The sequence below is a fragment of the Phascolarctos cinereus genome, unplaced genomic scaffold (genome assembly GCF_003287225.1).
Source record: "Phascolarctos cinereus isolate Bilbo 61053 unplaced genomic scaffold, phaCin_HiC Scaffold_1;HRSCAF=81, whole genome shotgun sequence".
In the NCBI taxonomy this organism is placed as follows: domain Eukaryota; kingdom Metazoa; phylum Chordata; class Mammalia; order Diprotodontia; family Phascolarctidae; genus Phascolarctos; species Phascolarctos cinereus.
In genome coordinates this window covers 145,060,107-145,085,618 of record NW_027555514.1, presented here as the reverse complement: position 1 = coordinate 145,085,618, position 25,512 = coordinate 145,060,107, and the positions used below count along the sequence as shown (strand labels likewise).

General features: G+C 35.3%; 1 protein-coding gene across 2 annotated transcripts in view; it reads right to left on the bottom strand.

Annotated features, from left to right (window-relative positions):
• Nucleotides 1–25,512, bottom strand: part of RELN (reelin) — a 548,072-nt gene that overhangs the window by 167,874 nt on the left and 354,686 nt on the right. For both annotated transcript variants that reach the window (XM_020984542.2, XM_020984544.2), the window contains exons 16-19: nucleotides 20,633–20,742; nucleotides 16,372–16,438; nucleotides 11,147–11,380; nucleotides 10,298–10,459 (exon numbers count right to left, since the gene is read on the bottom strand). In XM_020984542.2, the coding sequence (XP_020840201.1) occupies nucleotides 10,298–10,459; nucleotides 11,147–11,380; nucleotides 16,372–16,438; nucleotides 20,633–20,742 (573 nt within the window). The remainder of the gene's footprint in view (nucleotides 1–10,297; nucleotides 10,460–11,146; nucleotides 11,381–16,371; nucleotides 16,439–20,632; nucleotides 20,743–25,512) is intronic.

The following is a 25,512-nucleotide window of genomic DNA, read 5'->3' as shown; positions in this document are numbered from 1 at the left end:
CATTATTATTTGATGGAATGAAATATAATGTATCAAAGTATTTTTGCTGTTTATTGCCAAGATCCTCTCGTCCTGTGTTATTTGCTCTTCTACCATGTGTGTCGGGGATGCTTTTTGTTTAGTAGAGGAGGCAGACAGGAAAGCATCTTATTTATTTTTGCATCTTTCTCAATGCTTTGCACAGGGTGGTAGACACTTGCAAAAATCAGGCTGATGATTTCATTGGTGTATAAGGCCCACAGAGAAGAACTTTCTCTATTAAGTTAGACCTGATCTGTAAATTAGAGTCTTAAGGAGTTGTGTGGGTTACTAAGAGGTTATATGATTTATCCAAGGCTACATAGTAAACATGTATCAGAAGCAGGATTTCCTTAATCTCAGGACAGCTAACTACTAGGCAATACTGTCTTCTATGATACACACAATAGGTGCTTAATAAATGTTTGTTAAGTTGAGAGGAATTAAATCAGCAGTATTGTAATATGTATATGTGTGTGTGTGTGTGTGTGTTCATCCATCTGCTCTTACGAAACCTAAAACTAAAGCCACAGCTTTCCAAAGTAAGAAGGATTCATATAGTCTTGGTAAAGCAACATGAGTTTCATGTCAAACACATAATTTTGTGCTGGTGGAACTGTCAAATTCCTCAGTCCCATGAGTTTAGCACCGAGTGCCAAGGTCACTTGATCTGTCATGGCAGCTAAGACAACAAACCTGTACCTGACAAACGGTAAGGAAAATTAAGAATAATATCTAATTTCCAGGAGCAATTATTGTATACAGCAGCAGGGACCATACATTAATTGCCACTGCAATGACATCTTTTGAGAGTTCCATAAATCACAGTTCTATGCTGCTCACATATATTCACAAGGTGAGATGTGAAGCAAATGGCAAGTGGAACATTTGTCTCCATCAGTGTACAATTAAATACCAAGAGAGGCATTTCAGTAAATGCACACTGAAGTGAGGGGACTTTTCCCCTTGTGTGTAAAGTGAAAAAAAAACCATAAAATAAAGTGACAAGTTAGATGACCCAGAAGCAGATTATTATAAATTTTTTTGAAAGAGAGTTTCAGATTTTCTGGTTGGAATGAAGAATTGAACCATTCAATTTCAGTCATATTCATATTAAATCAAGCTATATCTTCAGTTATCAATAAGCAAACAGTTAAAATTATACTTACATAGATTTTAAATTGAAAGCAAAAAATAATTTTAAAAAGCATGGTTATATAGAAACAGGATAAAATAAAATGACCATATTCATTTTGATTAACAACAAAAAATAATTAGTAGATCATTTACAAGGTTATACTTGTATACTAGTATAACAAGGTGTTATACTTGTATACTAGTATAACAAGATGTTATACTAGTACTTAGAATATTCTAGGAAGAAAGCAAGTGAAAAAGAAAAATCTATTATTAAAAAATGAAATAGCTGATTCTATTTCTTTTTACTATATTCAAAATGAACTGAAAGAAATTTATTTTGCAGTAAAAAATGAAGCTTTTATTTTATTTGGACAAGACTCATGATTTTATTGCTATAGGGAACTCCCACTGAGGAAAGGACAACTTCTTTACAACTCAGAGTTTTAGGGAATAATTGCTTGTCACTCAGATAGTATCTTTGTCAGATATGAGACTTGAACTTAGGGCTTTCTGACTGCCAAGCCTCACTGCCCCTCCTGCTTTAATATTAGCCTAAAAAGTGGTTTGTTTGGAAGCTTAGAAGATATTTTGTTTTTCACTTCAAAATATTTTTCACACCTTTTTTACTTCAAAGAGAAAAAAAATTAATTTGTATTTCTAACAATAATGGCTTGAACAAAAGCACACATGTGAAGGTATGGGAATTTTCTGCTGAGCTGAGCAGAAAAAGATGACATGAGGAAAGAGTACCACAAAGCTGGTAAATGAGGCTGGTACTAGAGTGATTGTGGAAAGCTCTGAATACTAAACAAAAAGTTTTCACTTTGGTAGAGAGTGGGGAGCCATTCATGATTTTTGAACTGTGGAGTATTGAGATCATATCTATACCTAAATTTTTTTCCAAATAAGAAGCAGAAATTAATACCAGTATCAAATAAAATTTAAATAGCAAGGAAGAAACATGGTTTTGAAGTCAGGCTGATAGATTTGATTCAGAGAAAACAAACAGGGTCTTCACTTTATATACTTTGCCAAGGTCTTCGTCATCTTAAAAAACCCGAAAAACTTTCACTTGACTCTGCCATTCTCCTTGTTGCTTGTGTACTCTTATTCCCCTTTGTTGAGAAGTAGCATAGCATAAGGATAGGGCACTGGACACAGAAGACCTGGGTTCGAATTCCATTTCAGACTGTTATTAGATGGATGATCCTAGCAAAGTGACCTAACCTCTCTGCCCTTCAGTTTCCTCATCTGCAAAATGAGGATAATAGCACCTAACTCACAGGGTTGTTTTGAGGATCAATTGAGATAATACATGTAAAAAGCCTTCTGTATTTTAAATCATCATATAAATGTGACCTGCTATTATCAAAAAACCCAAATTGCAAAATGTTACATAACAATTGGGGCAGCTAGGTGGCTTGGTGGATAGAGCGCCATGTCTGGAGAAAGGAAGACTCATCTTCCTGAGTTCAAATCTGGCCGTAGTACTTAGTAGCCATGTGATTCTGGGCAAGTCACTTAACCTTGTTTGCCTGAGTTCCTCCTCTGTAAAATGAACTGGAAAATGAGATGGCAAACCCCTCTAGTATCTTTGCCAAGAAAACCCCCAAAGGGGTCACAAAGAGTTGGACATGACTGAAATGACTGAACAATGACATGTGATGATTTGATAATGAGGTAATGGATGCACAGATTAGACTTTTCAAGAAATTAAAGGGGCAGCTAGGTGGTGCAGTAGATATAATCCCGGCCCTGGATTCAGGAGGACCTGAGTTTAAATCCGCCCTGAGACACATAACACTTACTAGCTGTGTGACCCTGGGCTTAGCCACTTAGCCCCATTGCCTAGCCAAAAAATAAAATAAAATAAAATAAAAATTAAAGACCTCTCATTTTATAGATAAGGAAACTGAGAACTAGAGGGCTGAGATGAGTTGCTGAAAGTTACACAGTTAGTTGGAGAATTTGAACTTATGTCTTCTAACTCTCAGTCCAGTGTTTTTTCTGTGAAGGAGAGCCATGGGAAGTCGTCTCAGTAGTAAAGAGGGTTTTTAATGAGTATTCAATACCTAATCACACCTGGAAAGAGCCAAGGAAGAGAGATTAAAGATACGTGACACTGAAAAACTGATTAAACAAAGTTTTAGAGCATGTGAGAAAGAATTCTGATACAAGAACAAAGAAAATTTGAGCAAAGATACAGAGAAGTTTGAAAATACAACAGATGAGCTGAGGGAACATGGACTGGATGGTATCAATTTTTTTTTTCTGCAGAGCAGGAGAAAAGATTTGCTCAGAGCATCGATTAAACATAAGATGAAGGTGGAAAAGCTTTGAATAGCTCCTGTGAAATGTGGCACAGAATCAATAAAAGGATTTCTGGGAAACAAGGAGGTTCCACTTGAGCTTAAACCGCACGATTGTAGAATGAGCTCATCTGGCAATTTCGTGACTTTAACTAGCAGTTCAGTGGCCTGAGGATGAAAGTGGAGAAAACACTGCGGCTTACCTCAGATTCAGGATTAGTTGGCCATGAGGAGCCCCAAACCAGATCAAACCAGAGACTTGAAAGTCCCTTCCAATCTAAATCCTATGATTAATAAGGGAACAGAAAGTTTTCGTGTAGAAATAAGAAGACTGAGGTAAGGTGAAGAATGTTCCTATCCTCTCCTTTCACCGAGAACCTCACCTCAAACTTTATGGAGAAAAAGGAGGCCATGCACTATGAGCTCACTCTTCTCAAGTCTACATTTCAACCCCCTTCGTGTCACTCTCCCATTTCCCCCTTTTTCTCCAGTCTCTGAGGAAGAGGCAACTCTTTTTGCCAAGGCCAACCCCTCTCTTTATCCTATTCCCTCCTTTGATCATTTCTGCCTCTCACTGATGTTTAGTTTTCCTTATTACTTAAAACTTGCTAAGGTCTTCCTCATCTTAAAAAACCCAAAAAACTTTCACTTGACTCTGCCATCCTCTAAGGCAATCATCCTACATTTCTCCAGCCTTTCACAGCCAAACTCCTAGAAGAAGCTATCTACATTCCTTACTTCCTAGTTACTTCTTAACCCCTTGCAATCTAATTTCTGATGCCTCAATTCATCTGAAGCCACGTTCTCCAAAGTCAGCATTGCCCTCTTTATTGCTGAATTCAATTGCATTTTCTTAATCTTCATTCTTCTTGAACTTCCACAGCATTTGGCCCTACTTTTCACCTCTTCTTCTTGTATACTCTCTCTTCTCTGGGTTTTCATGATATTTTTCTCTCCTAATTCTCTTCCTAATGTTAACTGCTCCTCAGATTCTACCTACAGGATCATTATTTATGCCTCCTAGATATGTGCATACTCTGGGGTTCTGTCATAGATCCCCTCTTCTCTCTACATTTTCTCTAAGTGATCTCATCAATTTCCATGAACACAATTGCCACTTTTTTTGAAAAACAATTTTTTATTGTGTGTGAGGCAATTAGGGTTAAGTGACTTGCCCACAGTCACACAGCTAATGAGCTATATGTGTCTGAGGTCAGATTTGAACTCAGGTTCTCCTGGCTCCAGGGCTGGTGTTCTATCCATTGTACCATCTAGCGGCCCCCAAAGACAATCCGTTTCTTTAAAAATTCTTTTCCTGATGAGGCAATTAGGGTTAAGTAACTTGCCCAGGGTCACACAGCTAGTAACTGTTAAGTGTTTGAGGCCAGATTTGAGCTCAGGTCCTCCTGACTCCAGGGCCAGTGCCCCATCCATTATACCACTTAGCTGCCCCTCACAATTGCTATTTTTAATGCCAATACCCTTAAAGAGTTATACGTTCAGATCTTATCACTTTCCTGAGTTTCAGATATTTGTCGAACATCTAAGTGGGATGTCCCATGATATTTCAAACTCAGAATGTGTAAAACAGAAGAGATCATCTTCCTCCTAAGGCTGTTCCTCCTCCTAAGCTCCTTATTTTGTTGAAGGCACTATCATCCATTCAGTCATTGAGGTTAGTAACCTTCTTTACTCACTATTCTCACTTACCTACTTATTTCTTATATCCAATCAGTGGTTAAGCCTTGTTTATTCCACCATCACAGCATCTCTTGCATTGTTTCCTTGCCATCAACCCAGTTCAGGTGCTCATCATCTTTCATCTAGCTAATTGTGTTAGTTTCCTAATTAGTCAACCTGTGTCGACTCTTTCCTTTCCAATCCATTCTTCAAAAAGCTGCCAAATTGATATTCCTAAAGCATAGGTCTGACCATGTCACTCCCCTACTCAAGAAGCTTTGGTGGCTCCCTACTAGATCTAGGACAAAACACTAACTCTTATTTGATACTTAATGTCCTTCGAAGCTTGGCTCTAGTCTATATTTCCAAGTTGATTAAACATTATTCCATTTCACATACACATTAACTAAACTGGCTTCCTTGCTATTGCTTATACATGTCATTCTATCTCACGATTGCATGCCTTTGGACAGGCTACCTCTCATGTCTAAAAGGCTCTCCTCACCTCTGCTCCTTATATTCCCCATCCTCTTTCAAGGCTCTGATTAAGTACTACTTTTTCTAAGAGGCTTCTCCTTATTCTTCCTAGCTGTTAGTGTTCTTTATCAAGTTACATTGAATTTGGTATATATTTTATCTTCACTTTCATATTGTCCCCAAATTCTCTCCTCTCCCCCTCCTTGTGATAGAATGTAGGGTCCTTAGGGGCAGAGGGGTGACTTAATTTTTATATTTGTATTTCTAGCATCTAACACAGTTCCTGGCAGATAGTAAGCATTTAATAATAACAACAATAATGAAAATATTATTTAATTGAATTAAATTGATAGGCAAAAACACTCTTGAAATGACTAGTGAGTTCTAGGCTAAATGTGAGGTCAATGAACACATAACAGAAATGATAACATGAGAAAATAGAGAAGAATTATGGAGACAAAGCACATGATGAAGGTAAAGAAAAGATTCAGTAGGGATGAAATCATGAGAGAAAAAAACATATCAACCCCTTACATAAAATTTTTATGTTCTTTTGGGTATATATTTCAATAAATGGTATCTCCTATGATTTTAGTTAGTGTTATGTGTTATAGTAGATGTGTTTTCTTATTTGTTAATTCATTGCTATGTTCTAAATCACAGAATTTATTTTTAAAATTTTTCTTTTACTCAGGATCAATCTATTTACTTCATTCCACATATTCATTAAGCTATTCATTCAACTAATGTTTAGTGATTCATTTATGCAGGATACTGTTGTAGGTGCTGTGGTGATACAAAGATGGTTCCTTCTCTGCCATTGAAATTTCTTCAAAAGTTAGGACACAGCATGTGGCTACCTTTCATGTAGTAGCAACTTCATGAGTTTCTTTAATGACTAAATTAATATCATATGATACATCACTGTTGAATACCATGGAAGTTAATCTATAGGGTTCTGCCCAACTATTCAACTTTAATAGTTGAATAATATGTTATTATTTGACATATGCTGGCTTTGTGACCTGGTAAGTTATGTACCTCTGAGGGCCCTAGGCAATTCTCTAAAACCACAAGGAACAGAGAAGGTGCCAACCTGCCTTGGTAGAGAGAGTCCTCTTAGTCAGGAATTCTCTATGCCAATGAAACCAGAAGTCCATTTCCTATAACTTATATGCCTGCTATATGCCAGACACTGCTCTAGGCCCTGGGAAGATGAGGTCAAAACCAAACATTGCACTTAAGAAACTTGGATTTTTTGGAAGTGGTGGTGGGGAAACACAATGGTATAGAAGATTAAAGGCAAAATTCTGCAAAAGAAAAAAATTCCTTGGACGAAGGGAGGGTAAAGTAACAATTGATGGGATCAGGGTAAGTTTCCCACAGGAAGTGACATTTGAGTTGTTTTTAAGGAAGCTAAGGATTCTATGAGGTAGAGATGAGAAGAGAGTGGATTCTGGGTGGAGGAGCAGCCTATGCTATCCAAACTAATGTGTTCAGTTAAAATGTCATTAGTCTTTATCTTTTAAGCTATGTTTTTGCTAAGTATGAACATAAGATTAGATATAGCATTGTAACATTACCTAGCTTATTTTGATTATAGTTCATGTATTTAAAAAGAGATCATTTTCCTGTAAACAATACTTCCTGATTCTATTATAATTTTATCATTTCTTGGAGCAATTTTTCCACTGGGGAGCAAAACTCCATTATGAAAATCAATGTCCAATGTGATTTTGGTCTATGAAAATTCAATTTATTGGCATCTTTTCAAAAACATTTAATTCTGAAAAGTCAGGCAAACCAGTAATAGTAGAAGAGTTGTTGTTGTTGTTGTTTGTTTGTTCTTTGTTCTCAAAGAGGATCATGGCAGCAGGAAGGTGATGCCATGACTTGCAAGTGGATTGGATTTAAGTGAGGGAGGGCTGTGCAAAGTCACCAGCCTGGACCTAGTGGCAAGATATAGATCAGGATGACTGGAGATGGCTCCAGATGCAGTGGGAAATCTTGGCCTTTTTAAGCTAAGGTCTTTCCCAGGTCTCACCAACATAATGAAGTATTGCCATTGTGTGAAAATGGTCATTAGTTTGGCCAAAAGTTGGCAAGATTCACTTTGGAACCATCATATCATTGTATAACTATAGACCACTTCAGAAATCTCTATTGGCTGTATACCTCCTTTTTCTGTCCTGAATTTTTCTGAGGAAGAAAGATTAGATGTGCAGTTTTTAGTAATTGTTTCTTATAACTTTTTATGGAAGTGGATTCCTATTGCCAAGACACTATAAATAATATAATTATGAAGAAAAGCTAAATTGAAATTACCAAAAAATTCTTGAGTAAGCCCATACCTAACAAAACCTAAAAAAGCTGAACATCTCCAGAAATTTAATGCTTTCCATTCCTAAAAGTACTAATTAGTGCCTAAAACATATCAATCAGCTTGAACAAAAAGAATAACTATAATAAATATAATAAACTATCAACTGCCATGCTTACATCTATTTTCAGACATTAATTTTTATATAAAGTTGGGAAATATACTTTATTTTATAAATCATAGAGAACAGATGAGCTGATGAAAAATTAGTTACAAGTCATAGTCATAAACCAACCAGCTTATTTAATTTATAGGGCACGCTGTTTTTCCAAACAAATGAACAACAGCAACAATACGGTCAGTCATTATTACTCAAAATAGTGCAGTAAGTGGTTAAAAGCATCAAGATATCTTTAATTCTGCTAGTTAGAATTTATACAACATGAACTGTTTATTAAAGACATGGCAAATTACTGCAGTATGTAGACCACATGCTAAACTATGTGTTCTAGACTAATTTGCAATGGCTCTTTCGTGATATCAGTTTCCAAGAGAAAGCATGAGTACATGCTGGCTGGAATGGGGGAAGAATTCTAATAGAATTCAGTTTAAAGAGAACTTTTCTTTTTAATGTTATACATACTGTGTGTGTGTTTTTTTAACTTGCTGAGAAAACTTTTTCGCAATCTTAATCTTTCAAACTATGCACATTCTTAATACAAAAAAAATTGTCATGATTTTCTTAGAAGAAAAATGTTGCTGTTAAATGGGAGGCAAGAATAAATGCACCTTTGCAGTAGAACATTGAATGTGTAATTATTTTTAGTATCATCAAAGATTAATTAAATTTCTAGATATAGACTGATAATAGAATTTTGTAACTGTCATTCTTGTTATGAAAATATTAGTGTTTGGGGACAATATATAGGAGCAATACTTGCTTTATATTTTAATCATTATTACTGCAACTATTATATTTGTCTATTCTTTTTCTAGATTCTTCTCATATCATAGATGTACTATGTTAATGTTTCTCCCAAAAAACAATGGTGAATTTAGCTTTACTATTACTGGTAGTATAAATTCAAATTCTTTTAATCTCAAAGGGTAAAACAAATCCATTGTATCCAATACATTCTTATATATATTGGATTGCATGCATGCATCAGTCAGTCAGTCTGTCTGTCTGCCTGCCTGCCTGTCTGTCTGTCTGTCTGTCTGTCTGTCTGTCTCTCTCTCTCTCTCTCTCTTTCTCTCTCTCTCTCTCTCCAATCATCCATCCAATCAGGATACAACTCCATTTGATTTGAGTAAAAAAGTTTTATTGTATTTGTAAAAGCAAGACTTAAGTAAAATTTTAAAGTAGGAGAAGTTTGTTCCTGAGCTATTCTATTTCTTTTTTTCCTTCCTCCCTTCTCTATACTTATCATCATCTTTCTCAGAGGACAAGTACAGTTCTCTTACTGAAAGGTTCTTTTAGAAAAGAATTTTTGGTCAACTTTTCATTAGCGTGGATTAAACCAATGTTACCTCTCCTAAGTTTTGTGTGTCATTCCCTAGTCCTAAATTTGGAATGAAGACTTCATTGTGTAAAATGAATTTCAAGTGTCTATGAGGAGGTTGATGAAGTATTTTTTTGAAAAATGAAGAAATACTTCCCAATATATCTGAAATTACCTCTGTATAGGCATACTTGGTCATACTACAAGGAAATTTTACATTCTAGAACTGTAATTAAAGACCCAGAAATGCTTAAATAAATAGCAGCCTTCTCACCAATAAGGCTTTAATGGTAAAAAAGTGGAGTGCTAAATACATTTTTAACCTCTATTTATGACAAATAATATATCCTAGAAACACTTCCCTGCATCTACTGGACTTCTACTTGTTAAAACTATTATATAAAATAGTATAATACACAAAAAAAGATACTATTTATCAATAGAATCAATAATGTTGTTCGATCCAAGATGATTCTGGAATTGTCATTTTATTAGCAAAAACTTGTCAACAAAATTGGTAATTTAGGTCTATATTTGAATGTTCAATTGTCTCAGTTTTATAAAAGAAAAAAATCACTGTTAACTTGTACATACATTTAACTTCATGATTATACCAATTTCAGCTTTCTCTGAATGAAACATTTTTAATGTAAAAAATCACTTTCTTTACAATATAGAAACTCAGCCAGGATGGAATTTGCTAAAAAGAAACATGGTTAATTTATCATTCCAGGACTCATTAGTCTTTGTCCTGGCTAAAACTCAATGGCAGACTATTTGTAGTCTATCATTACATATTATGATTTCAGAAAGAAGCTGCTATCATTACATCTCTTTTGTGTCCAACATACCTTGGCTCGTGGTAGTTGAGATAAGAATAATGTTCAAGTAGTTTCCATGTAATTCCATTATCATAAGAATAATGCAATAAAACACCTTCCCCAGGCTGGTTGGGGGCTTTGCATGTACTCAAAACAGATTTGCTTCCCAGTCTTAATGTGAACTGGAGAAACCTGAATAAAAATTAATTTATGCAGATTAGTGAGTATACATAAGCATTTCAAAATATTATATTCATTATTGCTTTTAAAAAGACTTCCAGGCAAGTTTAGATGAACTTCCCACACTGCTTTGTGACTGACTTTACCTCCCTTTAATGTCAGTGTGGAATATGTATACATATATGTATATATGTATGTATACATATATGTAAAATATTATATGCAATAGAAGAGAATACATATCTTGTTTACATTCATAAAAACATACATGCATACACAAATATGTGTATATGACATATACACATTTAAAGTGCCAATCATCACTGTACTGCATTATTTATTAGGTACTGGGGGAAGGGAAGACATGGAAGGGATATAATCAGCCACCACAAGCTGTCAAATAAATAAAACTACATAAATAATTAATTTGCACTTGGCTCTGGCACACATTTTTTGATGCTAACATTTCATATTTTTCCATTTGGCTGGTAATAAATACCCTAAAGTCATTCATGAAATATTTGAATTGCTAAAAAAAAAAAGAGTGGATGAACCCAAAATTAGCCCTTGTCTCCAATCTTAATTATGATTTAGAGAAAGGTTAAAGCAACATTTTATGGAAATAAGAGAAAATTTGAAAATACATAGATCAGAAAATTAAATTAGTTATATCACTCTGCCATTCATTTCTTAGCTCACCTGGACTGTGAGCTGTCAAGAAAGGATGTAATGAGCTGACGCCTCCCATCTTTGTTGAAAACCAATGCCTTTCCACTGGCTAACACACCACATCCAAAGCTAACTTCAGCACCACGGATAGAGTAAAAGTTGTGGTAAGAAGAGAGCCTGGAACTTCCGAAGCTTTCAGAGATGAACATTGGGAATGTTTGGGATGCCATTTCACAAGCTGGACCTGAAAAGCCAGGGTCACACCTGTCAGAGAAATACAACAAAATTAAATATTAAACTTTGTTGCTTTCAATTTTAACCTTTTGTTTTTTCAGAGCTTTTTCTGAATCCACTTTTGGGAGAATAAAGTCAAGCATTTGATTGAATGGTAAGTGCAGCTTATTAGCCTTCCAAGAGCTCTGAATCTGAAGAGTCAGCAGGGTCTGGATGATTGTAAATATCCTAATGGAATGTATTCTTGGCAGAGCAGTACTATAAAAAAAGGCAATGATTAAAACAATAATTCATTGTGCACCTTTGACAAATTCTACATACCTATATTCATGCATAGTTCTATCCGGAAGTCACTCAATAAAGGTGCAGTCTGCAAAGTATGTAATTTGCTTCAAGGTGATGAATATCAAAACTACATAGCAAATTCCATGAACAGGAGACTTATTTCTGAGTTATATTTGGCAAGAAATTGAAAGTTTGTAGATAATGTTTTAAATGCAAGTAATATATTTCAGCTAGGTAAAATGCAACGATTATGCTCTAACTTGAAATGTATTTAGGGGCTAATATTATGTCACTTGGAACTGGAAAATACAACTGCATCCTGTTCTTTAGTCTCTCTGTTTTGACTCTTTAAGACCCACAGAATACCAACAGTCTTATGGGAAAACACTAACCCTTGATCCATGTGGATGTCCTTATTAGAAATCAGGATCCTAGGTTGGTGGAGCTCCAAAGAAAAGATGCCACTGCATGCTTGTGTTTGCGGGCATTTTCTGTTTTCATATGAACTGATGTGGGCACTTGAGCCAACCTCAAGAAACCATTGTCTTAAATGTATTTTTAGTTTAACACCAGGAATGCCAATGATTTGAAGGGAATTATCTTTAAGAGAGAGATGTGGTGCAGTAAACATACACTTGGCCCGGAGTCAAGAAGACCTGGGATGGAGTTCTACCTCTTACACTTAATGCTGTGTGACCCCGAGCAAGTTACTGTACTTCTTAGTGCCCCCGGCAACTGCCTAATATTATAAGTTGCAGACCAAGAGCCAGTGGGCATTGCTAAATGAACTTTCTCACAGGCAATTCTCTAGACCAATGAAATAATAGGTTTTGTGGTTTCAAAACAAAAACTAACAAAACACGACTGAAGTATTTCTTAATCAGGAACTCACGCACACACTTTTTCTATTTGCTACTATCTTCTTTACTATTTTTTCTATTTTGCCTTTCCTATAAGAACACTGAAATTTCAATGTAATTCGCTTTACTACAGAATGGAATTTGGCAGAAAGTAGATCTTTGTGGGATCCTGTTCAAGTCACTTATGTATCCAAAATATATTTCATTGTCAAAAGGAATGTAAAAAAACCCAAATCAATCCTATGACACATGCCCAAAGGATGATGCCATAGTTGGCCATCAGATTATGAGTAGTTTCCAAAGAAACTAAGAGTATTTTGCCTGAATCTACATAGCTCAAAACACCCCAAATGACAGCATGCACTGCAAACTCTTTTGCCTGGCACTCCAGTCCCTCCATTATCTGACATCAACTTATCTTTACATTCTCACCTCATATCACTGCCCTTCCCCAATCACGTACTGTACATTACAGTGAAACTACACTTATTGCTCTGTCTTTGCTCACACTGTTTCCTACTCCTAGAATGTCCTTCCAAGCTTCACCTACAGATAATTTTCCATTCCTTGAAGTCAAACTCAAATGCCACCTCTTCTATGAAGCTTTTTTGATCCCCTTAGGTATATTTTACTTTCTTATTCATATCTCATGCGGAACCTTGAATTCACTCATGTAATATTACTGTATATTATAACTGGATTTCATAAGTTCTTTAAAGTTTTCAAAGCATTTTATGAATATATTAATATTTGATCTTCATAATAATCCTAATAAGGTAAGGATTTCAAGCTATTACTCCATGTTACAGATGAAGAAACCAGGGAGAGAGGTTAAATAATTTGTCCATGGTTATACAGTAAGGTCAAATGTTGAATTTGTGCCCAGAGGTCACTTGATTCCAAATCTGGGACTCTTTCTACTATGCCACATTGCCTCTAAGTTTGCATTTTATTTCCTTACCAGTGCATTCTGGGTAGACATAGATCCTGCATTCTATTATATTTGTAGCTTCCATAGTGCTCACAACATTCACACAGCAGTTGGATAATAAGTATGCATTAAATAAATTACAATAGCAGAATCATCTAAAAGAAAACCTTGCTGATTATGGGCATAGATGTATGGCTGACATGTTAGGTAGCCCATTTTTTTCCTCCTCACTACAAATAGAGACCTGATGGAATGGTATTTTGGAATACTCCTGTATATCTAAGGAAACTTAGCAATGGAGTGTGGGATTAATGCATTGTATATGATAATATTTTATACTAATATATCTTTGACTTTGAAAACTAGAGACAAGAATTTCAAACATACTTATGACATTTGCTAGCTCTGGGATCTTGGGTGGGAAACTTTGCCTCCTGAGCCTCAGTTTCTTCATCTATGGATAGTAGCACTTGGAATACCTACTCATAGAACTGATCTTAGGGAAACATTTTGCAAACCCTAAAGCACTATATAATAGGAATGATTATTGAGATTAAATAGTGAAGGCTTAAAATGACTACTCATATTTCTGTTTGAAACAATTAGTGTTAACATTGATATTTATTTTAATAAAATCTAATCAATACTATGTCGAAGCTTTTGAGGAAAAAATTCACTGATGCTACTTTACAAATATTTTCTTGTAAATAGTGCTTTCTAGCATGTTGGATAAAACAACATTGAGACACAAAATTAATATCTTTCAGGAACTGCAGAATAAAGAAAATATAAAATTAATATTTTTATAGCATTGTGGAAACTTAAAAAGAGAAAGGATTACCCATGTAGGAGTGAGACATAAAAGAAACCTGAAAAAGTTATTCAGGTAATCACTTCTAGATGTGAAGAATCTGCTTTTTTGCCAAGGCATTTAAGATGAAATTTGGTGAAAATACTATGAAGCAAATTTTGCTTTCCTCCTAAAAACCAATGATCATAGATTTAGCATCAGAAGGGAACTGAGATACCTTTGAATTCAGTCCTTTCATTTCACTGAAGAGGAAACTGAGGCCAAGAGAAGTGAAGTGGTTTGCCCAAGGTAATGCAGGTAGTATGTGGCAGAGCCAGGATTCAAACCCAAGTCCTTAGACTCAAATACCAGCACTCTTTCCATTAAACCATGCTTGTCTGCTCTGAAACCTTTTTCACATCTTTGTAATTTTTCTCGTATTTTTAAATATTCCATTTTCAATGGAACTCTTTTTGATTGGAAGCTGGATGGTTGAAAATATTTTGAAATGTTGGCATTGGCTGTCCATTCTCATAAATGTCATGTCTGAAACATGCATTGATGCTCCTGAGTGACCATAATGAATGTCCCTTAAATTATTCTCAATTTTTGGAATGTGTGTATGGGGAGGATGAGGAAAAGCAGAATGGATGATACGATAGACAAAGACAGAAATCTATATAGGTCAAATACAAAGATTAGAAATTTAGCAAGTGCCTGTTAAGCCTATGCATTGAATTAATACACAGTTGCACATGGCTTAAGTACTATGTAATAAATAAATCTGAGGTGTGTAGATATTTCTCTTCAGTTCAAATACCAATATGGACCAAAGGAGATTATCCATTAAATTACTAATGTGCTACTATTTAGATTATAATATCTCTGATGCCAGAAGAAGGTATTCAGTACATTGGGCAGACATCAGGAGATTTTCTGGAAGGCCTTATACAAGCATGGCACAGGTTGAGAGGGGATAGAGTTTGCGATCTGCATTACTATAGGCAGTACCCACACTGATGAGACCATAGGTCTAAGGGAACATTAAAATTCATAGAACAAAAAGAGAAGAACTTCATACAGAAACCTGTATCACAAAAAATGCAAAGCGAAAATGACTCACAAGAGCGGGGTAGGATAGTGGATAGTTTTCAACTTGGATTAAGGAAGACCACAGTTTGGATCCTACTTTATGTTCTTACTAGCTGTGTGAGCACAATTCACTTAAACCCTCCTATCCTCAGTTTTCTCATCTGTAAAATGAGTATAATAATAGGTACTACTTCCCAAGGTCATAGTGAGAATAAAATGAAAAATAATATATGTGAAGTACTTCATGGACTTTACGTACTGTAGAAATGCTGGCTGTTATTTGCTAATATATAACATTTATAGTATGCAATATCTCTCATACCTTCCTCTTGCATAGTTTATAATATTCTTTTAAAAATTCTAGATTTGTAAGATTTTATTTTGCTTTTATCACCATTTTCATCAATTGCTATACTTCCTTCTTCTATACACTTAAGTCACTTTATATCATTATTTACATAAAAGATTAAGAAGCCAAACTAGTTAAAAATCGCATGAAGGCAGGAAGTATATTAGAAGTCTCACAAACAAGTTTCCTTGAAAGGAAAATGAACTTATAGATGAGATCAAAATATTAATTTTCTCATTAAAGTTGCTAAATTCTACCCATTAGGTCCATCCTGAATTATTTTGTTTCCTGGATATATGAGTGAGTGGTTGTTTTTGCAGCTAATTTAGAAAACATTTCCATGTAATTTTTTTTTTAAAAAATGACTCAAGAACACTCAAAGAATGGACCAAGTTAATGGAGGGACAGCATAATGATTTGGATTGGCAAGCAGAAAGTACATAGCAAAGTATCTGAAATTCAATAGATTACAAAATGGAATGCTTGGTTAAATTTTTTTCTAGGTTTAACATATAGAAAACTGAAACACAACTCCATGTACAAAGAATACATAATAATAACAATTTTATAGCAATGAATTTATGTTCAACAAATTTTGCATTTGTCCTTGGTAGAATCCAACTGACTTAACCTGAAAAAGCATAACAATTTGTGGCTTGCAACACAAATTACATGTTTTTTAAAACCTACAAATATTATTATTAGAGCGCTTACTTGCAGCCATTTCGAGTACATTGTCCTCTTCCAGAGCAGAATTTGAGGCATGATGGACCAATATAAACTGCCAAAGGAAAACAAAGGTTTGTGTAAATAAAAGTTATAGTATTGGAAAAGCTAAAATCATCACCCACACGTGGAATAATTTTATGAAACAAAAAAATGAGATATTATACTTTATATGTATGGCATATAGCCCCTATTTGTGGAAGTTCAGGGAAACTGAAGGTGACATATGGTACATTCTATGACAAGTTAATTGCTTAGGTTACAAACATGCTAGAGTTCACAGATTACATTTTCAAGATTTTGATATATAGTGCACAGAGAAGAATAGAGGAGGACACTTGTGATTGACTCTCCTTTGTACAACCAAACCATTTAAACTACTTAAAACAATATATTTTTATTCTGAGTCATTATATTTTTATAAGGTTCATATTTTTTTCTTTGGGAAAAGAAGAATCACAAAAGGGTATATGGATATGTCAAAGGATCAAGTGAGATACATTTTCTTGAAATTTCCAACTCTATATGTGAGCACAATTGGACCACCAATTACCTATGGTTCTTAAAAATATTTCTGAATGTTAATCAACTTGGGGAGAATAACACATTTCTTGAACAGTTTAAAAACAATTATTTTCCCAAGGATGTTGACATAACAACATATTCTTTTTAAAAAGCACAATATTCTACTGATTGTGGGAAGTTACAAATCCAAATTCAGATCACAAATTAGAACTGAAAGGTACTTTTGAGGTCATGAAGTCCAACTTCCTCAGAAAAATGAGTTAAAGAAAAGTTAAGTCACTTGCTAAGTGCCACAAAGCTGGTTGGTATCTCAACCAAAATTTGAGCCCATACCTTCCTGACTCCCAAATGCCATGCTCTCTATCCATTATGTCATGTTACTTCTCAACATGTGGAACTAAGAACACACCAGTGTCCATAAGAACAGGGCTGTAAGTTACAAATTCTACATAAAGCTTGGATGCTTTCTGTTTTCTCAGTATCAAACCCCAAGCCTAACCCCAAGATCATGTTTTTTTTTTTTTGTTGCTTTGTTTTTTACCTGCTCTTCACGCTTTGCTTGAATCTGGTACTACTTCCTGCTTCTTGTCTAGACATAACCTTTAGCACCCATGGCATATGATCTCTGTCTACTGGAAGTTCACAGTCAACCTAGCCATTCTGCCTGTACACCTCCCAAATAGGAACCTTTCAGCTTTTGCCTTTTCTCATTTCCCAGCCTGTGCCAAAACAGGCTGTCGAACCTTGTTCGTGGTACAGTCCTACCTTGGCCTTGCCTCAGGATACAACAGGATCAACAATATGCTGGCATAAGTTTTTGTGCTTGCTTTTTGGATGGATGAAGCTGATGACAAATGTGGTACTTCTACCAAGCATAAGTAGCCTTTGGCTGCTCCAATGGACTACACAGTATACCTAATTATCACTCAGGAAATGTGAAGCCAAGGAAACAACCATTTGCCATATGTAAATGGGTACCATTTACATCTAATTCAATGGCTCCAGGCATACATGCCTTATGGTTTTTAGATGGGCTAATTTATTCTGCAGTTCAGCACAGCCTAGAGGTGATGCCAGGTATTTCCCCAAACCTACTAAAGTGGGCATACAGAGTTCAAAAAGTCATTGATTCTAGTTATAAAAAAGTCTCCATCAGAATTTAAAAGTGAATACCTCCAAGGCACTAACTAAAATTTAGTTTTAAGAAAAGTGTTCTTTGTCACCACAATTTTCTATCCAAGAGTTTTAATACATTAAAGAATAATCTTAGGTTGCAAATTTTCTTGATGATGAACAAAAAAAATTTTTTTTCTTGAGGGTAAGGAAGAAAAAATATATATTTTCCCCTGTATCACCATTTTCATCTTTTTTTCCCCAGAAGAATAGTAACAACCTTACCTGAAACTTACAAATAACAATAGTGGACTTTTCCTCTTTGTAAACTACAGGCTAGTTTTAAGTACCAACCTAGTTGTCTTAATATTTTTAGGAAATTTCCAAAGGTTCTTTCCTTATAAAAAAAAAGAGAGGAGGGGCAGCTAGGTGGTGCAGTGAATAGAGCTCTGGCCTTGGAGTCAGAAGGATCCAAGTTCAAATCTCATCTCAGACACATGACACTTAGTAGGTATGTGACCCTGGGCAAGTCACTAAGTCACTTAACCCTGACTGCCTCACCAAAAAAGCAAACAAACAAACAAACAAAACAAAAAAAAATTAAAGAGAGAGGCAGTGTGGCAATCCAGAAAAAAGAGAATTTAGACTTAAGATCAAGACACTTGGGTTTAATCCCATCTCTCCCTGAATTTCAGTTTCCTTACCTGTAAAACTGAAGTCATAATTCTTGCATAAACTTTTTTGCAGGGTTGTTACTGAATTGTAATTAAGCAGCACAGACACTGAATCTGAGTCCATAATAATAAAATACATACACACTCATATATATGTATATACATACATATATGTATATGTATGTATATACATATATATACATATACATATATGTATATATCCCTAACAAAATTCTGACATCTACTGATATCTACCAGTTTGCTTTTCTTCACAATTATATTATTTTAACATACAATTTTCTATTTTCAGAAAGAACTCGGATTCAGAAGGGATCAGGAAGGAAAAAGGAATCATTCATTAGTGAATTCTCACCAATTCCCAGAAGGAGGCAAATGTCATGTTTTCCTTCTTGCAGATAAGACAGAGAGCTGGTTATTGTTGTTCTTTTGAGGGAGTTGCTTAGGTTGAGCCCTGAGGCAGTTCCCTGCCTTGGTTGAGAACAGAATTTAAGATTTCCTGCTTCCAGGTTTGCATTATGGCCACACTATTAACCACTATCATTTCATTTGTTTAAACTCACAGTGACAATGCATCATACACTGTTGGGGACAGATTAGATACTGAACAAATACTGATTATAAGCAGGACACTACAATTTCTTCCCCAAAGAGTTATGTTAACTTCCCTGTATTTGGAATTTGCTCATGTATTTTAATAAATTCATCTTCAGAGAGGTTCCCAAATTCAATTCAACAAACATTTATCTTGTGTCTAAGGCATAAAGCACAATGTACCATAAATATTTTAGATAAGAAAAGGCTGTCATTCTCATGGAGCTTATAGTCTAGTAAGGGGGTCAGAAGCATGTATAGATAACTGAACCACTCTAGTACTTGCATTAGAGAGTTGTAAAACTATGTGCTATTTGAGTCCTGATGGTGAAAACACTTCATGGTAGAGGGTGCATTTGAGCTGGACTTTAAAAGACAAGTAGAAATGTGACAGGTGAAGATTGGAATAAGGATGTTTCAAGCATGAGCCAAGGTACAGAGGCAGGAAAGTTCAACATGTATTTGGAGGTTAGAGATTGGTTCAATTTGCTTGGAACACAAAATTAATGAAGGGGAGCAATTTGAGATAAAGTGGGGAACATAAGTTGGCATTATATTGTGGGATGCTGGGAATGGTAGGAAAGGAAGATTAAACTTTAATTGGTAAATAATAGTGAGCCACTGAAGATCGAACATTGTGGAGGGAAGACTAGAACTACATATGAGAAATAGAAGTCTGGCAGCAATATTAAGGAAGGTTTGGAGGGGTTGTGGGAGGGCAGGCAGGAAGTCCTATTAAGAGTCTATTGCAACAGTACAGCTGATCTATACTTGAGGGGTGGCCACGGGGATAGAAAGGAAAAGACATTTGTGAGAGATGCTGCACGTAGTATGGATGGCATATTTACACTCTCATGAATCATTTAGGCTTTGCATTTTATTATAGTGATGGTGTTTCTTTATGAAGGTCTTCTGTGTTTAGCATATGAGCATCCCAGATGTTGTGGCAGCCACTAAGAGAAGAATAGGCCTTATTTTAATAGCGCAGTGTGGGATATACTTATGTTAATTCGATGTAAACAGTTGAAGGGAATGTTAGGCTATCCCTTGTCATCAAGCCTGGGAGTTTGAGTTTCGGGGCTTTAAAAACATTTTAATTATGTATGTTGCAAAATACCAGGACCTTTTATTGCTGACTCCACTGCCTTTTCTGATTGCTCATCCCTGGGCTTCCTAACAGAAAGCATAGGCACAAAGGAAGAAAGAGTGTTTAATGAATTGCAGGGCTATAACTTCCAAATGTGATGAAGTCTGTGCTGAACTAGCAGAAGTGCAGGAAGAGTTTACATCAATGGTATGTGATTATAATAGGCATAAATACTAACTATTATCAATCGCCCACATGTTTCCAAGGATCGGGCCCATTTGTCTCCAGCGAATCCTGGTGTCCTTGGTTAGTGCCGCATTAGGGAGGGGGATAGTTATTCGGTTCCACCTGCAAGAAATTGAACACACAAAATTTAATTCATGGCTAAGTTCAAATTCTCATCAATTACAAGATATTCTGCATGTATGGGATATAACTATTTTGCTAGTATTCTTGCTTTAATCTACTTGTACTTGTATTCAGATGTCCATGGTATAGCAAAAATAACTCTGGATTAGAAATCAAGATCCTAGACTCTGATTCTCAGATCTGCCATTAATTACCTTTGTGACCCTGGACAAGTCACAGCCTTTCTGGGTCTCAGTTTCCCCATATAGAGAATTAGAAGGCTGGATTACATGATCTGTAATGTCCCTCCAGCTCCAATAATATTAATCTTTGACTAAACTACTATGCATCCAAATTTATTAGGGATAATTTTTAACTGACACATGCCTGATCCAACAATCTATTAACTTATTATGACCTATCTATTGACCTAAATTATTATGCATCTGACCTTATTAGCAATCATTTTAAACTGACATATACCTGCTAAAATGTGTTTCATGTTAAAAAGGTAATGTTCTTTCCAATTCCCTGTTCTCTCTTGTAGAACTTTGCACTTGTTTCAAACACATTCTTTATTTTTAAAGCTGATGTGAAATCTCTAGATAGACTGCTGTACAGTTTTTGTATAGAGACAGGATGCCTACTCATCACCCAGCTGAGGACAGTGCCATATCATAGCTTGCATCCTCCTTCTCAAAGTAAAGTATATTAAACAGAAGCTAGGAAATAATCTATCTGTATGGTCAACTTTGACTTTCTACTTTTCACAGACTGGTAAGTGGGCAGCTATGTGTCACGGTGGATAGAATGCCAGGCCTGAAGTCAGGAAGACTCATCTTCATGAGTTCAAATCTGGCCTCAGACACTTACTAGCTGTGTGACCCTGGGGAAATCACTTAACACTATCTGTCTCAGTTTCCTCATCTGTAAAATGAGCTGGAGAAGGAAATGGCAAACCACTCTAGTATCTTTGCCAAGAAAACCCCAAAAGGGGTCACAAAGAGTTGTATACAACCAAAACAAATGAATAACAAAAAGTATTCTGCTTGTGTTTGTATTTTAAGTATTCATAGGGCTATTCCATAATATTTCTAACTCTGGTGATGTTTTACAATGATCATAGGGTCATAGATTTAGAGCTAAAAGAATCTTAGAGTCCACTAAGTCCAACATTCTCATTTCACAAATGAGGAAGTTGAGACTAGGGAGGTTAAGAGACTTGTCTAAAGTCACACAGCTACTAAGTGCTGGAGGCAAAATTTGAATTAAAGTCTTCCTGACTTCTAGCCTTTTGCTCTGTCCACTTTGTCTTCTACCTGCCTCAATGCCAAGCACATAAAGTGGAAATGTATGACCATGTGAGCATGAAGATAAGAATAGGTTGGCCTTCTGATAAAGATAGCTGTCTGAATAAAGGCAGATTGCCCAGCACAGAGATAGGTCAAATGGGAAATTTGATTTAGTGTGAATTATAAAATGATACCAGATTACATTTAATGCAAGTCAAAATTCAATCACTACAATGTGTATGCACTAGTCTAGGGTCTTATCAAACTGCTGTATTATTAATCTGCATTTGTTTATTGTCATGTTTGGGTGTGATGTGCTGCCAGGTAGCATATTCACAACAGTTGTGTTAAGATTTTTGATGAAGAATCCTTAACAAAGAGCAAAAAAGAAAGAATACTTGAGACAGAAACAATGATAGCAGAAAAAGAGAGAGAAAATGTCTGTTATTCCATTACAACAACAACAAAAATTGATGTAATTGAAAGGCAAGAAAAGGGTCACAATAATTCTAAAATGGGACAAGATGTTGGCATGCTTGACAAGACAGATTATTAAAAATGCAGGTAAAATAAAAAGAAAAAAGCAAACCTGTACCAGTTTCTCATGGTTTGCAAACAACTAGAAGTTAAAGAAATGTCTAGTGATAGAAATAGAGTGTCTTTTAGTAGTATAGATTGAAGACTGCAAACAAAAATGCAGAGCAGCTATTCAGACAAATGTTTCAAGTTTAAGGCAGTGAAAGAAAATGGAAATTAAGTAGAAAATGAAGAGATTTCTACTGAAAGTAGATTGGTTTGATCACTTTAAGAAACTGAGTTCAATTTCATAATGTTAACATGACCAAAGAGGGGATCAGTGCAGATGAAGACACCCTGGGATGTTGTTCTGAAGAAAATAATTGAAGAAGGCAGATACACTGATCAACGATTTTTTAATGTGGATGGAATAGAAATATTCTGGAAAAGGAAAGCTTTTAGAATTTATGTTTCTAAGAAAATAAAGAACCTCAAACTTGACTTAAAGGGTCTAATGTCACCTGATAATTTTTTTTGGGACATAATGCAAACGGGATTTTAACTTAAAACCAAAGCTTGTGTATCAGCCTTCCAATCTTTGTGCCCTGAGAAAATACAGCCACTGATCACTTCTAGTTCTTTGGTAGTTAAGTAATAAAGCAGCGGTGATGAAAGCAGTTTTCAAAGATGGGTTCTTAAGTCATTTTAGTCCAGCTGTGGCAAAATATTGCAAGGACAACAATATTACATTGTCATACAGCATTATTGATTTTAGATAATGCCCCAGCTCATTAAACTACGCTTGTGTGAGATATTGATCATGCAAATTTACTGACATACAGATAAAGTAATCTGTACCTACCGGTATATGTGCCAAGATTCACAGAAGGAGAAGATAGTTCATTCTACACCACTAAAATATTTTAAATTACAATGATGATGTTTTCATCACATGCTAAGTGTAGGCTTATTTTTAAGTATGACTTTCAATAATTTTAAAATATTTTTAATTTTGCTTTCTAGAACTACTATATTATTTTGTAATGAACTTGAATCAGAAATATTTTATCTTTTGCTATTGTATTATGTTAGCAAACATAAAAAAAATCTCATTTTAAAAATTTTCCATTGCATATTTCCATAGAATTGGAAACAATGGCTACATTTTACATATAATTATAACTTTGAATTAAAATAATGTGTCTATTTCATGGGATTCATTATTTGCCCTAATTGGGAATCTACCTATTACTACTCCAGCAAAATACCTGAAATTAGCACTAGACTAAATAATGACCAAGAAATTCAATGAGAGGAAACAACAGCAAGTTATTTCTTTCATTCCAGAACTACAGAAAAAGTTGGTCAGAAGCTCATGGGGAATAAGGAAGCTGCTAAAGAAGTCAATACCATTTTAAGCAAAAAAGCTGGCAGCCTCCGAGCACTATCAGAAATGGTTGTGATCTACAGGGATCTGTGGCTGGACTTAAGAAAGCTGAATGATCCTCCCAGAAAGGCTCAGTGTAGTTGGAACACTCCATAGTGGCTGTAAACCCACAGTGGGGATGCTGAAAACTAGCAGGACAGGAAGTGACTAATGGTGTGCAGTAGCACTTTGATGATAACATCCCAGGCACCCAGGGGTTCTGAAGTCTTCTAGCATGTCTTGAGAAGCCATTCAGGGTCCTGCACATCCAACTCTCAGAATCTCAAAAACACAGGGGAGGGGGAACTAAACACGGGAAGTGAAGGTCAGTGCAATCACCCAAGTGACCCAGGGCAAAATTATGTAGGGCTGAGCAACCCATCAGAAAGTGCAACAAGAAACAGAATTTGGCCCTGAGACAAAGCTCCAATTCAGGAATTAGAGAGATGAGTAAATCAAAGTAGACACTGATCAATATAAAACATTATAGTCATTCTAAAAATGACTCAGAGTCTATCCAAGAAGGAGAGAGCACCTCCAAAACAACTGTAAGCAGAGATTCGAAGGAAGAAATTTATTTTTATAAAAATTATGCGTCTAGAAGAAATGAAACAAAAGAAAAAAACCAAACATAAACACTCTGGAAGAAAGAACTGGGAGGAGAATTAGCTAAGAAAAGAAAATAGTAAAACAACCCAAAAATGGAACACTTGAAAACTAGAATAAGTCAAATAGAAATCAATGACTATATGAGATAGCAAGAAAATATTAGAACAAAATCAAAAGATTAAGAAATAAAAGAAAACATAAGAGGTTTACAAGTCAAGGATAAATAATTTAAGAATTGGAATCACTGAAAATAGTGATTAAAAAGTCCGGTTAATATATTTAAAGAAATCATAAATGAAAACTGCCCATATCTCATACTCAGAGGGCAAAGTAAAGATAGAAACAAACTAATTCCTGAAAGGATCTCCCATAATAAAAGGTCAAGAACATCATAGCCAAGCTTCAGAGCTCTAACATCAAAGAAAAAATATTTCAAGCATTCAGAAAGAAGCATTTTAACTACTAAGGAATCACAATCAGGATCACACAAGACTTGTCAGCTTCTACTACAAATGATAGAAGATCTTAGAATACAATACTGTAAAAAGCAAAAGAGAAATGCTTATATCCAAGAATAATCTACAAAGTAAGTATAGAATGGTGGCATTGAGAAATGGGACTAGAGCTAAGTATGAACTTTAAAATATAAACACAAGAGTCAAGAGAAATCTAGAGTGCTAACTTTATTTGAGAAATTGGAAGTGGCCATATGATGATTTGACATTCTAATAGAGGGAGAAGAAAGAAGTTTCTCTTCAGAACTTTGGATTGTATAAAAGTTATTGTGGAGTGAAATTAAAAAAAAAAACCAGTCCTGTGAGTGAATTGGTTCTGTTCTGAGGATTTTAAGAGGGAAGTGAGATGAGAGGTAAAGGTATGTGCTAGTGTGCCAATTCCAAGGAGAAAGATGAGGTTAGAATTTGTTAT